The 17,352-nt window shown below is 41.4% G+C and overlaps 1 protein-coding gene across 1 annotated transcript in view; it reads right to left on the reverse strand.

Annotated features, from left to right (window-relative positions):
• LOC125242763 overlaps positions 1-17,352 on the reverse strand; it is a 41,679-nt gene that overhangs the window by 894 nt on the left and 23,433 nt on the right. The window contains exons 38-45 of the mRNA XM_048151697.1: positions 6,985-7,171; positions 6,020-6,123; positions 5,109-5,241; positions 4,710-4,848; positions 4,054-4,197; positions 3,360-3,508; positions 872-1,089; positions 45-218 (exon numbers count right to left, since the gene is read on the reverse strand). Coding sequence (XP_048007654.1) covers positions 45-218; positions 872-1,089; positions 3,360-3,508; positions 4,054-4,197; positions 4,710-4,848; positions 5,109-5,241; positions 6,020-6,123; positions 6,985-7,171 — 1,248 coding nt within the window. The remainder of the gene's footprint in view (positions 1-44; positions 219-871; positions 1,090-3,359; positions 3,509-4,053; positions 4,198-4,709; positions 4,849-5,108; positions 5,242-6,019; positions 6,124-6,984; positions 7,172-17,352) is intronic.

Below are 17,352 nucleotides of genomic sequence, written 5' to 3' on the forward strand. Positions count from 1 at the left end.
CGTGGTCTCCGCCAAGTTTCGGAGTAATGACTGTAATTAGTTACCTGGTAAGCCAGGTAGACGGCGAGCCAGTGCGTGCTGTGTTGCGGGGCACGGAGCGCGGTCACGCGCGGCAGCGGGAGCGGGTGCGCCGCGCCCAGCGATATGGACAGCTCGAGCGGCCGGTCCTCGACGAGGTACGTCACCACCACTTCGTTGGTCGAAGGGTGGACGGTCACCTAAGGGTAAATACTTTTATGAAATGTATGCAATAACTATATCTAGAAAGTTGCACATTCATGAGATGTGGCGAGACATAAATCTTTCCGTAGTCTCTCTAAATCTTTTGCAGATTTAGGCGACACGACATTCACCACATCATATATTCAGTTTCTCAAGTAAATAGAGCAACGCGACTTACCTCAGCATCTTCCAAGCCCGCTGCTCTAGCATTAACAGCAGACTGAAGCTGTTCTTTAACACTTTCGAAACCGGGCTCTACGCGGCGCTACGACATTTTCGCTACATACGGGGAAACCCATGTAATCGGCTACGCTTCTACGAGCGGTGTGCCCGACAGTCGGGTTTTTGGTAGCGAAAGTGTTAATGAGATACGGTGAGACGTGGGCCTTCAGAGGTCGCTCCAGAGTTTTAGCGGCGCTGCGCCCCATCTTACGCTCAGTTTCTCACGCAAATAGAGCAATGAGACTCACCTCGGCACCTTCCGAGCTCTCAGCTCGTGCACGAACGGCAGACAGCTGTTTTCTAATGAGATGTGGTGAGACGTACATAGGCCTTCGGGAGCCGTTCCAGAGCTCGTGCAGGCTCGGATAGCGCGCGGCCTATCTTATTTATACTCGGCTTCTCAAGTAAATAGAGCGACGCGACTCACCTCAGCATCTTCTAAGCCCTCCGCCCCGGCAGTGACGGCGGACAGTTGTTCCTTGATGAGCTGCGGCGAGACGTAGGCCCTGAGCAGGCGCTCCAGCGCTCGGGCGGGTTTGGGCGGCGCGGCGCCCCACCAGCCGCGCAGCGCGCCGCCCGCCCAGCGCGCGCCGTGCCACACGAGGCGGCACGACAGCCGCCCCACGTCCAGGCCCGACGGGGGCTCTGAGGGACAAACTAATGGTTAAGTGCCATTCTTCAAACGATACCGGGGGTGTCCCTAAAACCGACGCCGAAACGAAAACGAGTTAAAGGGTATCTCATTACCTATCACGTTAAGCGAATTTCACCTTAATGAAAATGTCATGAGTTTCGAAATATTGTCACTTTTTACTTTTCTTCTTTGTTTTTTTTTATTATTATTTATTTAGAACACGGTCACATAAACAAATGAGTTGGTATACTACAATGTAAGTACTAATAATTAGGATAAAAAAGACCTGGGGCCTATTGCATAACAATTTACAACTTGTATTACAAGTGGAACTCTCTTTCTTATAAAATGAATTGGAGGGGGACTACCGCTTGTAATATGAGTTGTAACTTGTTATGCGATAGGCCCCTAGAGGTTCATTACTAAATATAAGGCATTGTTAACATGATAACAAAATATGTAAGCTAATAGCTTACCTATGTAAGCAAAAGAAATCATGAGCAGTCGGTAATACTTATGATATTTTACAGTCATGCTTTATTAATGGATAATAAGTACCAAGTAGACGCAGTTTACACAGACTTCGCTAAAGCGTTCGACAAAATATCTTACAATACACTTTTGTTGAAACTTTGGAACCTTGACATTCATGGTGACCTATTTAGATGGGTAAAATCGTATATAGAAAATAGGTCCCAAAGTGTTGTGCTCGAGGATTTTTCATCAGTTTTTAAAATAACCACTTCAGGTGTCCCTCAAGGGTCCCATTTGGACCCCTTGTTGTTTATTTTATATATAAATGATATCACAGACTGTCTGAGAAATTCTAAAGCACTTTTATACGCCGATGATACTAAAATATTTAGAGTCATTAAAACTGACGCAGATTGTGTTCTATTGCAGGATGATTTAACTAGATTTGAAACATATTGTGTGGATAATAATTTATTTTTAAATAGTGACAAATGTTCAGTTATTAGTTTCACCAGGAAAAGGGATCCCATCGTTTTCAATTACCGGCTGTGTGGCAATACTCTTACAAGACAGTATAATATACGTGACCTAGGGGTAATAATGGATGCAAAACTAACGTTTAATCCCCATATAGATCATGTATTAAGTAAGGCGTACAAACAATTGGGCTTTGTTCTTCGCGTGGCAAAACCTTTTCGCAGACCACTTACGTATAAACTGCTTTATAATAGTTACGTTCGTAGTAGACTAGAATTTGCTTCTGTGGTTTGGAATCCTTTATTTAATGTCCATAAGACCCGCATTGAAAGAGTGCAGAAAAAGTTCATCAAAGCACTGGAATTTCGAGTCGGTCGTAGCTATGTTAATTATTCTTCCTCGGTTAAACATCATAACATCCAACAGCTTTTACTTAGACGGTCTTGTACAGATATGGTATTTTTATATAAATTGATAAATAACGTTGTAGATGCTCCCGCATTATTACATAAAATAGGTTTTCGTGTCCCCAGACGAAATGAACGTACTTGTCGCAGTAAGGCATTATTTAGCATTCCTAACAGTAGAACAAAATATGCACAGCATTCATATATAGGGCGCGCATGTAAGCAGTATAACGAAACTTGTATGGACGCAGATTTGTTTGGCAGTTCACTAGGACTCTTTAAAAGTACCGTATATTCTCTATTAAAATAAAAATAATTAGTACCTATATTATAAGTATTCAGACTGTACTTCCATTTTGAATTAATTTCTCTTACACTTCTTAATGTATTTAACTATCATATAGTAGGTAATAAATATACTTTAATACTCTTATTGTAACTCGATTTTTGTAAATTGGAGAACTATAGGTCTATAATTAATTAAATTTTGGCAATATAGCTAAGTTTACATATGTATATTGTATGACTGTTTGTTCTTTAATAAATAAAAAAAAAATATGTAAATTAAACAGCCGATATCTCAGAAACCATGACAGTTTCATCAAGGTCAAATTCGCTTAATGTAATTGTCAAGATGTTGAGTTTTACATATATCCACTGAACACGCCTCTACATATAACCGGTCGACACACTATTTAATAATGCAAACATTGTAAAACATGGAAAAACCAGTTACATTTGCCCTGCTGTACCTTAAATATATTTTGAATTTGAAACGAAAGCGGACGACTCTTATCTTATTAGGTAAAAGAGATTAAAAATAATGAAACGATTGCGTGACAGTAGCGAACGTGCCCACTAACAAAACATCGGTTACAGTCACAACAGGTTTATTTTAAATTGCCTCAAGTGATCAACGTTACCTTTGACGGAGAACTCCGGCGGGTTGAGGAACATGCTAGCGTATTGCGCCGGCGCCGCGCTGTTGCCGCTATCTTGCGCGTACGCCGCTACTGCCGCGGGGAGCAGGCGTAACGCGCACGTCACTAAGATCTCCGCGTGCCGAGGCTCCCTGGAACAAAATAACTTACAATGACTGCAAATTCGTCATTATAATGTCAAATACGTAAAAATACCACGCCGAAATTCAATCAAGGAAAAAAATCATGTGAAATAAAACTTTTAACGCATCACTGCCAGACAAATATGACGCACTACTCCAGAAATGCCTATCAAGTGAGGCGTATTATCGTGATCGGAATTAGCGCCATTAAACAAATATAAAATAGAAACCGATCGTTAGCTCTAACTGTTATCTTGTATAGCGACCACACGCCTAGCGGGTTGTCCAGCATCTGTGCTAAGTTCACGAGCGCCCACCAGGCGAGTTCCAGGCAATGAATACGTTAATCGCAAGAATTTGCACTTAAAACATATCCCATGATTTGACCCGCATCAACCAGATATCGATCCTTTAAAAAACATTATACAAACATGAAAACACTGATGGGTGGTGGAATGTTGTTCCAACACCTAGTGGCTGCGTAACAAAAACTGTCTCTAAAGGCAACCGCTAAGTGTTCGAAATGTTAAACAAACTGACGACAGTATATTTACCTGAAGATCTCAATATAGTGGTGCACGAGATCGCCTCGCGATAGTTGACAGATGGTGCAGGCCGCGTCGCCTAGCAACAGGTAGCCTAACGCCACGCTGTGGCTGTCTGTGCCCGGCACCATCTCGCACGTCTCTTCCCCAACCCTGGGGGAAAATTTAAAAAGAACGTTAAAAAAAAAGAGAGTAGTCATGCTAAAGGCAGACGCAGTTCGAAACTCAAGTAAGGTTCAGCGGGACAATTGCAACTGACCCATTTTTTCCACGTTTTACGATGTGTGCATTATTAAATAGAGTGTTCACTGGTTATATATGGCACGGGTATTTAGTGGATACATATGGAACTCAAATGAATAGTGTAACAATGGAAAAAATGGATCAGTTACAATTGTCCCCCAGTCGGGATTTGCCCCGCTGTACCTTATTCGTGAATGCTGTTGGACCGCTATACTTATCGTGTAAGATGCGTTACAGTATCGTCATTGGAATTCACGAAGGTCAATAGGTATTGATCTGTAGAAGCGAGCGTCAGTATAAATTTATGGTGTTCAAAGGTAGGTAGGTATGGTGTTAAATAATGATTATTTTGAAGGGAAGGGAAAGGTATTATGAAGGGAAGAAGGTTTCATGTCAAGATAATATAAAAAAATCAAAGTTACTTGAGCGTATGCAGCGCTGCGTCCACAAGTTCTTGTAACTTAGTGAGCGCTGGTTGCAGGCCGCATATCGCGAGCTGCGAACGGGGCGATTCCGAATCGTCGTTGGAGTCATCGTTGCTCCATGCAGCTAGTTTCTCCGCTGATAACAGAAATCATTTCGATTCTAAATCGTCAAGATTATCTTTTCAAGCAAGTAGGTATTTCAAATATGGTCAGGTAAACCGCACAATGAAAATAAACCGTCATAGTCCGTTTGCTCTACTAAATAAGCGGCTGAGACTGACTCCAGCTCCATCGCCAAGAAAATGCTTCAGATAAATAAATAAATAAACGTTTAAAAAAAACGGGCATTCAATTCATGGATTTCTTTTGAATTCCAGAATTTTAAAGACTACGTACCGTCATGAAGCACGAGGGGCTTAGCCAAAGCACTCAATAATCCGTGCGCGAGATACTTGTACGCCGGGTGCGCTGGCGCAGTGAGGGCGTTTACTCCTGCTTCCAGAAGTTTCGCAACGGAGAGGCCACCGTTCTGGAAATACAAAATATAGTGACTAGAAAAAATATTATACCATCATCATCACAGATGTTCCTAGCCTAATCCTGGCAGAAAGGAAAAGCGGCAACACACTAGTTATCATGAGACCATACCTGAGCATTACTTTTTTTTTTGCCACTTTTATGAAGTTAGATATTTAAAAAAAAAAAAAGGTAGAAATCTACTCAGAATTACTAGCTTTTTCAAGCCTAGTAGTTAAAAAAATTGTCCCATACGATTTTTTCTTATTTTGTTACCGTACATGTAACAAAAGAGGAAAGTAACAAAAATGTATGGAAATTTTCTGGGACACTTTTTGTCTCCCAGTGAGATTGAAAGTACTCGTGATTCTGAGTACAATTGACCTTAAATTCCCTAAAACAATCAAAGTTTTTTATTTGCAAAAAAAAAAAGAAATGCTCACCTGATTTTCTAACCATCTAACCCTAGTTTCCCAGGTTTTTTTGGGATTATCCAGCTTCTTCACGATATTTTTCTAAACCGACAAGCGACTGATTATCGCCCGGTATGAACCCGCAACGTTTGGACTGAGTTACACATCTTCTCCGCTAAGCTATCAGTGTTCTGAAAAGTCTGGTTCTGTAATTTAGAGATAATGCGATATGTTTAAGAAATGTGTCAGCTACAAGCCGATAATTGGCAGGAAGCTGCGCAGGATCGGGGTAAGCGGCGTGTTCTCGTTTTGGAGGCCAAGATCCTCTTTGGATCGCAGAGCCATATTAGTTAGTTTAAACAATATTAGATAAGATACCTGATACTGTTGCGGCAGAGCGTGCCAATCCAGCGTCCGTGCGACGGGCAGCAAGGCGTCGATGAAGGCGGCTTGCGGCGCCGTCAGGGACGCGGACGCGTTACCTACAACAATCATACATCATTAAGGTCATACAGTGCGTGAGCTTAATCTACAGTCCATCCATTCTAACGTTACCTACGATTTTACCCGAAAACCAAAGACCCTTGTGAATAACCTAACCACAAAATTAAAATTTTGAAAAACCCCCGACTGCGACATAGTATACCGATTTTCATGAAACATGGCTAAGAACACTCCCGACTAACTCAGCTTTCAGACAAAAAGAACTAAATCTAAATCGGTTCACCCGTTCGGGGGCTACGATGCCACAGACAGACACACGTAAACAGACAAACAGACAGACACGTCAAACTTATAACACCCCGTCGTTTTTGCGTCGGGGGTTAAAAACTCTATAGAATTGGTCAATATGCGGGGTGCAAGGCATGAATCGCCATTGTAGCTCGGTTAGCCAGTAGATATACTATTGTACAGTGTAGTAGCTAAATGTTTAATACATATTACAATACTGATGCTGACGTATGCTGTGCCAGAATGCAAGTGGTCCTTACGAAAAACTTTTAAAGAATAAATTAGATAAACCTAGAAAAAGATATACAGGGCATATAAGTTTTTTTTTAACTGCCTGCCTGAATTTTATATAAATAAATAAATAAAATAAAAAAAATATACAAAAATGATTTAAACTGAACACATTTCAGACGAAACATGCACGTTTTGACTACTATCGCATTTACTACCTAATTCATTTCAATTGCTTCGTTCGAGGTTCATGTCATGCTGAGAAAATTTTCCCGTTTCTGAGACAGCTCTTTAACCACGATGGTAGATCTGACGAGAATATGTTCTTCCACTGAGTAGGCAGTTCTCACAGGGTAAGAGCTCCCGTTTGTGACACTTACCCAGCACTTTGACCACGACTGAGAAGAGATTGCACTGCAGATCGGGCGAGAAGATGTCCTTCCACTCGGTAGGCAGTTCAGCGACGTGGGGTAAAGGCTCCCGTTTGAGGCACTCGGCGCGGACGGAGCCGACGAAGCGCTGCACCGCCAGGAAGAGACGCAGGACTGATCGCGCTAGCATCGTTGCCTGGAAACAATTTTTTATTATGAAACCTATAAAGTTAATGTATTAAGTACGAACGTGAAGCTTGTGCCCAGAAATATAATGATTATTGTCAGGAGGGCGCTGTTATTCTGATGTATGCGGTGACAGTTCAGTTTAGTATGAAGAAAATAGTTCTAATAAAATTCCGCAACATGGCGCGTAGTCATATATTTCTCGTCAGGTTTAATCCTTAGTGCGTTTTCACACTATCCGATCCGATATCGGGTGTAGGACCGATATCCCATACATCTAAGCAGCCATCTTTGATTTTTGCCTTTGATTCCGACATCCCATACCGGATCGTATAATGTGAAAACGCACTTATTTTCGCTGCAGGAATAGCACATGATTGGCGCGAGATTATGTCGCCTCAACATAGAATATACGTCTTTTAGGCATCACATTAATAGAATTAGAGAAAGATAATGGCTAATCCACCCTGGCTGGCTAGATTTTAACACCATTTGATGTATTTTAATAATAATAGATATGATTCGTTAAGACTTTTTTTCAGGAGGCGCTATCATAGCTTGACTTGATCCCTAGAATTGTGTCAAATTCTTGTTTTTTTCCCCGATTTTTTCTCTTGAGTTCCAGCCCTTTAAGCGATTTGCCTCATACTAGTGAAATAACACTTGAGTCAGGACAAGCTAATATGATGGCGGCATCTATTGAATTCAAACCTAGGAGTCCTAGGACAGTTACCAATCTCGTTGTCCCAGCGATATCGGGTAAAGGGCCAAAATGACATTCGAACTCATGCTACCCGACATGCATTTTTAAAATTGCGATATCAACAATTGCCAAAACTACACTGTATCGGTGTGATCTAGTTAATCCCCCATTTTGACCTCGTCCCATATAATCGCTGTGGAGACATATGGGAATGATTTATAATGAGTATTAAAGCACTAACGATAAAAAATCATTGCAAAAAAACAAAGTATGTTTCTTTCTTGTTAATATCGACGGTGGATGGTGATTGCTTTTATGACTGTGCCTACTCGGGCGTGATAAAAAACATAAAAACCAGAAAGTTATTGATAGCATGTTAATATTTACGACTTTATTTCAGTAGTAGGCTAACTAATACTGAAAGCGGGATGAAATGCCGCCTGTTCGTGAACTAACGAATGTCGTCAACTGACAATGCGGCTCAACTTACGACAATACCGAGAAAAATGGTTAACCCCAATGCTGGTACTCGTATTTATGCTCTTATGTTTCATTATGAAGATCAGTATTAATACAAGAAAACTAATCAAACCTCACGTACCGAGTAATAAAACAGTGATACCGGTTTTAGTGATGGCATGCGATGAACAGTCTTTAAAACGATCTATAAAGAAAATAACAGCGTTAAGCCCGGATGCGGACTCCTTCCCTATCGTAGCGGCACAGCGCTGCCGCAACCTCACCTACTTTTATGAAAGCGACTCTACCGTCACCTATGTGCATGTACCGAAGCTTGAAGCTGATCGACCTTACAATTATGCTCTAAATTATGTCTTCCGTACACTAAAATATCAAGCCGTCATAGTTTTAGAAGACAATTTGAACCTTTCTCCCGACTTTTTCGAGTATTTTCTCGCAACTTATGAACTTCTAAAGCACGATTGGACCATCTGGTGTGTCTCCGCGTGGAATGAGCATTGTATAGAAGGTGCGGTGGAGACAAGTGCCTCTCCTGTTTTGCACAGAACCGATGTATTCCCAAGACATGGCTGGATGATATTGAACGAAACGTGGGTGCAGATTCAAGGAATGATAGAAGATCTTTGCGATAGGCGGAACCAGAGTATAATCGACGACCGTGTTTGTATCAGGCCCGAGATGTCGAGGACTTACATAGTAGATGAGTACGGGAGACCCGTCGATGACTACAGATTATACAACAAGAAATTTGTTCCATTTAGGAAACTAGAGCTTAATTATTTATATAAACAATACGAGCGCACGTACATAGAATTCGCTTACTCGGCGCCGGAGACATCAGTGCACGAACTGGAAACGGAGGATGTAAATGACACTCGTACTCATAGATTTGTGCGTCTGCCGTACTGGGACGAGCGCTCCTACCAGGAGGCCGCGCGCCGGCTCGGGCTGCCGGGCGACTTGGTGCAGGGCGTGCCGCAGACCTCTCTACGCGGAATAGTGCCCTTCTATGTCAAAAGACGCTACGTATTTTTTACCGATACTCGATTGAAGCCTGTACAGTATGAGCCTTTCGCAGTATTTAAGTTTTAAACCCAACTGCTGTGTATATGTTTTTATGGGCCTTAAATATTGTGTAACATTCACCTAAAATGAATGTAATGTTGTACCTAATCACTTTATTTACCAAACCTACAACATTTTGCACCTCTTATTGCAACTGAATCCTGTGAAGTTTTTTGGCACTTATTCGTTGTCTTATTATAATAATAGCTATGCCCTGGAGGGCATAGCTATTATTATTATTAATGTTGTAGGACGCCACCAGGTTTAATCTATTTCCAGGTGGCGTCCTCTTTGTAAGCGTGACTGTGTTGTGTGAGTTATGTCCCCTTGTTGAACGCGCGCAGTGTGAGCGCTGCGGAGAACAATGGGAATTATTTCTATGATAGCACTTATTCCAATCAGGGGGCCCAACAGGGGCAAATGGAAATATATTTGGTTAACATGCTCATCCAAAAAATTAAGGACAAACTTCATTTAAAACACAACCTTTTTCTTGTTAATATCGACGGCAGTTGGTGATTGCTTTTAGGCCTTTATCTAGAATGTTAGACTTATATTGACCGGGATATAGACCGTGACTACCTTTTTGATTTTTATTGAGGTTTTTTTATATAGGGACGTAAATAAAAATCAATAATTTTTAAGAAAAAATAACCGCCACTTTTGGGTTTCTGGTGAAAGGTACTTGCGAATGTTGGATTATGTAGAAATGTGTAGGTATTTTTTAAAACTGTTTTTAATGTAAATCTTTGATTATTTGATTGAATCAAATAAGTGAATATACGTATACCGTTAAGGTTTGAGGAGTTTCCTCAATTCCTCATGAATCCGAAATCCGATTATAAGAAATCGAACTTGACAAAATTTGACTTGAAAACTCAATATGTAAGCAAAACAAAGAGAACAAATAAATGTCACTGTTCTGAACTTAAATTTATGCTGTTCTTATAAAGATACGAAAGTCAGTATAAGTGTGCCGTTCAGATTTGAGGAGTTCCGTTCTGATTATCATCAGAAGTTCCACTGCACCAAATGTCACTGTTCTCAATGCAAACGCAAGCTGTTCTTATAAAAATACCAAAGTCATTATAAGCGTGCCGTTCAGATTTAAGAACGGAACTCGTTCTGATCTTCATCAGCAGTTCCACTGCACCAAATTTTACTGTTCTGTAAGTGCATGCTGCTCTTATAAAAATACCAAAGTCACTATAAGTGTGCCGTTCAGATTTGAGGAGTTCCGTTCTGACTATCATCAGCAGTTCAACTGCACCAAATGTAACTGTGCCGTACGTAAATGCACGCTGTTTTTATAAAAACACAAAAATCACCATATGTATGCCTTTCAGATTTGAGGAGTTCACTCGATTTCTCCAGAATCCCATCATCAGAACTGGGTTCTGATGAAAATGGGACCAATCTGTATGCATATACATTAAATAAAAAAAAATAAAAATCGGTCCAGTAACAACGGAGATATCGTGGAACAAACAAAAAAAACATACAGACGAATTGAGAACCAGCTTTCTTTGAGATTTGGAGCGGCGGTTAAAAAGGTAATCACGGTCTATATCCCGGCGAATATCATCAATGGCCTCTAACATCAATAATATGATGGGTTAAGCAGCGTTCATTAGATTGCGGCACTTCCGCAAATGGCTCGTGAGCCCAATGCGAGAGCGGCAGCCGCGACCGCAAAGCTGGCAGGAGAATGTGGCCGTGTCCAGTGACAAAGCTTGGTTAGCGCGCTGGTGTCTTAATTCTCGCCTAGATATAAGTCTAATGAAACTAACCGTGAATCATTTAAAACTCTTATCTAGAATGTTTCCATCGACGGTGCCTACTCAGTCGTGATTAAAAACATAATAAAAACTACTAAGTTACTGATATCAGGTTAACATTTATGACTATTTCATTAGGTACCGTGCGAACTGAAACTCCAAGCGTAGGACTGAATCGTAATGCGGCTGAATTTACGTCAATACCGAGAAAAATGGCCAAGTCTGGTGCTGGTACTCCTGTTTATTCTGTTATGTTTCATTATGAAGATCAGAAGTAACAAGAGAATCAAACGTCACGTACCAAGCAATAAATTGGTGATACCTGTTTTAATAATGGCGTGCGATGAGCAGTCTTTAAAACGATCTATAAAGAAAATAACAGTTCTGAGCCCGGACGCGGACTCCTTCCCTATCGTAGCGGCGCAGCGCTGCCGCAACCTCACCTACTTTTATGAAAGCGACTCCACCGTCACCTATGTCACCTATGTGGATGTACCGAAGCTTGAAGCCGATCGACCATATAAATATGCTCTAAATTATGTCTTCCGTACACTAAAGTATCAAGCCGTCATAGTTTTAGAAGACAATTTGAACATTTCTCCCGACTTTTTCGAATATTTTCTCGCAACTTATGAACTTCTAAAGCACGATGCGAGCATCTGGTGTGTCTCCGCGTGGAATGATCACTGTATGAAAGGAATGGTGGAGATAGTTGCCACTTCTATTTTGCGCAGAACCGACATATTCCCAAGATATGGCTGGATGATATTGTACGAAACGTGGGAGAAGATTGAAGAAATGATAGAAGATCTTTGCGACAGGCGGAACCGGAGTATAATCGACGGTCGTGTTTGTATCTGGCCGGAGATGTCGAGGACTTACTTAATTGACAGGTGCGGGAGACCCGTCGATGAGAACAGATTGTACAACAAAGAATTTGTTCCCTTTACGACGATAGAGCTTTCTTATTTATATAAACAGTACGAGCAGGCGTACATAGATTTCGCGTACTCGGCGCCGGAGACCTCAGTGCAAGAGCTGGAGGCGGAGAATGTGAACAGTACGCATAAGTACGTGCGCCTGCCGTACCGGGACGCGCGCTCGTTCCAGGCGACGGCGCGGCGGCTCGGGCTGCCGGGGGACCTGGCGCAGGGCGCGCCGCAGACCTCTCTACGCGGAGTCGTGTCCTTCTTCATTAATGGACGTTACGTATTCTTTACCGACACTCGACTGAAGCCTGTATATAATGACGTTCCGCAGTAATTGATAGATTTCAGTAACACGTAATGGGCTTAAATACAAAAACAATGCTGGTAATGGTTCTGACTTTCTGAGACTTTCCAGTACCATTCACTCCACTCGAGTATTTAATTTTTAAATCCAACTGCTGTGTTTATGTATTATGTACCTTTAAGTAATGTGTAGATTTAAAAGTGCTTATTGTAAGTCTATTTGAATAAAGAATATTTTGACTACTGACCTTAAATAAATATAATGTTGTAATCGCTTTGTTTATTTACCAAACCTAAAACATTTTGCATCCTGCATTGCAATTGAATCTTGTGAAGTTTTTAGCACTTGTTTATTGTGTGCTTGTGTGCGTAAGCGTGTGTGTGAGTGTACATGTGTTTGTGTATGTAGGAAGGATGTCAAAGGCAAATGTCAAATATGCCGGCTTTAATATATAAATAGGATACGGGTGGGGCGGGGGTAGGGTGAAAAGGCAGTCTTTATTTTCCGTGGATGTTGATAATTTTGAATATGTTTTTAAACAGTTTGACTAATTTTAATAATAGCTATGCTCTCCAGGTTTAATCTATTTCCAGATGGCGTCCTCTTTGTAAGCCTGACCGTGTTTTGTGAGCTATGTCCCCTTGTTGACCGCGCGCAGTGTGAACGCTGCGGAGACCAATGGGAATTATTTCTATATTTTCTATGAAAGCACTTATTCCCATCAGGGCCCAACAGGGACAAATGGGAGTACATTTGGTAAACGTGCTCGTCCATAAAATTAAGGACAAAACTTCATTTAAAACACATTTTTCTTGTTAATATCGACGGTGGTTGGTGATTGCTTTTACGCCTTTATCTAGAATGTTTCCATCGACGGTGCCTACTCAGGCGTGATTAAAAACATAAAAACCAAGAAGTTACTGATATCATGTTAATATTTATGACTCTATTTCATTAGGTACCTACTGTGCGAACTTACACTCAAAGCGGGATGCTGTTCCGCTTGTTCGGGGACTGAATCGTAATGCGGCTAAATTTACGACAATACCGAGAAAAATGGTCAATTCTCGTGCTGGTACTCATATTTATTCTGTTATGTTTTATTATGAAGATCAGATATAACCAGAGAAAACGAATCAAACCTCACGTACCAAGTGATAAATTGGTGATACCTGTTTTAATAATGGCGTGCGATGAGCAGTCTTTAAAACGATCTATAAAGAAAATAACAGTACTGAGCCCGGACGCGGACTCCTTCCCTATCGTAGCGGCGCAGCGCTGCCGCAACCTCACCTACGACGACGCTAACTTTTACGAAAGGGACACCACTGTTATCTATGTGGATGTACCGAAGCTCGAAGCCGATCGACCCTACAAGTATGCACTACAATATGTCTTCGATACACTAAAATATCAAGCCGTCATAGTTTTAGAAGACAATTTGAACATTTCTCCCGACTTTTTCGAGTATTTTCTCGCAACTAATATGCTTCTAAAGCACGATGCGAGCATCTGGTGTGTCTCCGCGTGGAATGATCATTGTATGGAAGGAATGGTGGAGACAGGTGCCACTTCCGTTTTGCGAAGAACCGACGTATTCCCAAGATACGGCTGGATGATATTGTACGAAACGTGGGAGCAGATTCAAGGAATGATAGAAGATCTTTGCGATAGGCGGAACCGGAGTATAATCGACGATCGTGTTTGTATCTGGCCCGAGATGTCGAGGACTTACATAGTGGACGAGCGCGGGAGACCCGTCGATGAGAACAGATTGTACAACAAAGAATTCGTCCCCTTTACGAGGATAGAGCTTTCTTATTTATATAAGGAATACGAGCAGGCGTACATAGATTTCGCGTACTCGGCGCCGGAGACATCAGTGCAAGAGCTGGAAGCGGAGAATGTGAACAGTACGCATAAGTACGTGCGCCTGGCGTACCGGGACGCGCGCTCGTTCCAGGCGACGGCGCGGCGGCTCGGGCTGCCGGGTGACCTGGCGCAGGGCGCGCCGCAGACCTCTCTACGCGGAGTCGTGCCCTTCTTCATTAATGGACGTTACGTATTCTTTACCGACACTCGATTGAAGCCTGTATAGTAACGTTCCGCAGTAATTGAGAGATTGCAGTCACACGTAATGGGCTCAAATATAAAAACAATGCTGGTAATGGTTCTGAGACTTTCCAGTACCATTCGCTCGTATTAATAATTACCTCTTATAGCAGCAAGAATATGAGCCGTACGAGTAACGTAAACTGGGGTTACATTAATAACAACTTCGTTTTATTTTTAAACGTAAAAATCCACACTTCCCAACGCATATGTCCAATTTTTTATTTTAAATTCGGCAATATCGATAGTTACTCTCATTATTGCCCTAACGCAGTGAACAAGTATGGTCGTGAGCAGTACGGATAACGTGTCAAAATATAAGTACAGTTTGTTGCTATTTTTCATGCTTAAATAACTTACTAACGTAGTGGATATTAAAGTAAAAGGTTCACAGTGAATATTAGCTTGCCAGAAATGTGTTTAGCTATACCATTGTATTGAGTTTTGTGTCATATATTCAAACTAGGCATTTATTACTAAAGATTTACTTTGTGGGGTGTCTTTGATCACCTGCATGGGGCAACATTGACCATACTTGCATATATTCTGAACATCAACATTGACAACCGCGCCTGGTCCCAGGCCTCCTTGCTAATCCGTCATGGGGGACTAGGCATCGGGCAAGTGGTCAGTGTTGCCCTACCGGCATTTTTGTCTTCGTTCCACAGCACTCAAGACCTAGCGAATAAATTTTTACCCTTCTGCGGGAAATGACTGTAACACGATACTCAACGAAGCCAAAAATGCCTGGGCGCACTGTGTTCACCTCATTCGCATGCGAAATGAAATCCCAAAAACAGTGGGACGAGCCGCTCTGTAGAGCAACTTTAATTTCGTTAATTGATAATGCCGAAATCGATTATTGTATAATGATGTCACGGTACCTGTAGAGGCTGATAACTTCATCTCTTTTTGTGATGAATATTGAGACAATCTCAATTAAGTTGATTTTTTGAAGATGGTAATTTTTATTTTTGATCAAAGTAACCCCAAAATAGCATTAAACAGTTGTAATTTTTGAACCTGCGAACCGATTTTTATCTTTCCTTGAAATAAAATACTTCTGTAAGGGATTACATCCGATTACCATTAAAAACATAGGGTATCAAAGTAAACCCAAATTGCAGTTTAAGTTTGATCACATCGTCCTATTTTTTTTCTCCGTACGTTATTTTGTTAGCTTTATAGATTATTAACAGCAAAAAACTAAAAAAGTTGATGTTAGAGAAGTTAGTTAGAGAAGTTTAAACTTTAAAATTGATCAATGCAACCCCAGTTTGCGGTATTTAATTTTTAAACTGAACTGCTGTGTTTATGCTGCATCTCGTATTGCAATTGAACCCTGTGAAGTTTTTTGGCACTTGTTTATTGTGTGCGTACGTGTGTGATTGCATGTGTTTGGTGTGAAAAGGCACTTAGTCCTTACTTATTTTCCGTGGATATTGATAATTTTGAATGTTTTTACACGATTTGTCTAATTTTAATAATAGCTATGCCCTCCAGGTTTAATCCACTTCCAGATGGCGTCCTCTTTGTGAGCCTGACTAAGTGTAAGTATAGTGTAAGTTATGTCCCCTCGTTGACCGCGCGCAGAGTGAGCGTTGCGGAGACCAATGGGAATTATTTCTATGAAAGCACTTATTCCCATCAGGGCTCAACAGGGACAAATGGGAATATATTTGGTAAACGTGCTCGTCCAAAAAATTAAGGACAAAATTTCATTTAAAACAAATATTTTTTCTTGTTACTCGTAAAGTAATATCGAACGGTGGTTGGTGATTGCGTTTAGGCCTTTATCAAGAATGTTTCCATCGATGGTGCCTCGTCAGGCGTGATTAAAAACATAAAAACTATGAAGTTACTTTATATAATTGCATGTTAACATTTATGACCAGTACTATGCGAATTGAACTCCAAGCGGGATGGTACTCCGCTTGTTCGGGATCTGACTCGCAATGCGGCTAAATTTGCGACAGTACCGAGAAAAATGGCCAACTCTCGTGCTGGTACTCCTGTTTATTTTGTTATGTTTCATTATGAAGATCAGAAGTAACAAGAGAAAAACAATCAAACGTCAAAGCAATAAATTAGTGATACCTGTATTAATAATGGCGTGCGATGAACAGTCTTTAAAACGATCTATAAAGAAAATAACAGTTCTGAGCCCGGACGCGGACTCCTTCCCTATCGTAGCGGCGCAGCGCTGCCGCAACCTCACCTACGACGACGTTACCTTTTACGAAAGGGACACCACTGTTATCTACGTGGATGTACCGAAGCTCGAAGCCGATCGACCCTACAAGTATGCATTAAATTATGTCTTCGACACACTAAACTATCAAGCCGTTGTAGTTTTAGAAGACAATTTGAAGTTTTCTCCAGACTTTTTCGAGTATTTTCTCGCAGCTTATAAACTCCTAAAGCACGATGCGAGCATCTGGTGTGTCTCCGCGTGGAATGATCATTGTATAGAAGGTGCGGTGGAGACAGGTGCCACTTCTGTTTTGCACAGAACCGATGTATTCCCAAGACATGGCTGGATGATATTGTACGAAACGTGGGAGCAGATTCAAGTAATGATAGAAGATCTTTGCGACAGGCGGAACCGGAGTATAATCGACGATCGTGTTTGTATCAGGCCCGAGATGTCGAGGACTTACATAGTGGACGAGCGCGGGAGACCCGTCGATGACAACAGATTGCACAGCAAAGAATTTGTTCCGTTTACGAAGACACAGCTTTCTTATTTATATAAAGAATACGAGCGAACATACATAGATTTCGCTTACTCGGCACCGGAGATATCAGTGCGCGAACTGC

The sequence above is a fragment of the Leguminivora glycinivorella genome, chromosome 3 (genome assembly GCF_023078275.1).
Source record: "Leguminivora glycinivorella isolate SPB_JAAS2020 chromosome 3, LegGlyc_1.1, whole genome shotgun sequence".
Lineage (NCBI taxonomy): Eukaryota > Metazoa > Arthropoda > Insecta > Lepidoptera > Tortricidae > Leguminivora > Leguminivora glycinivorella.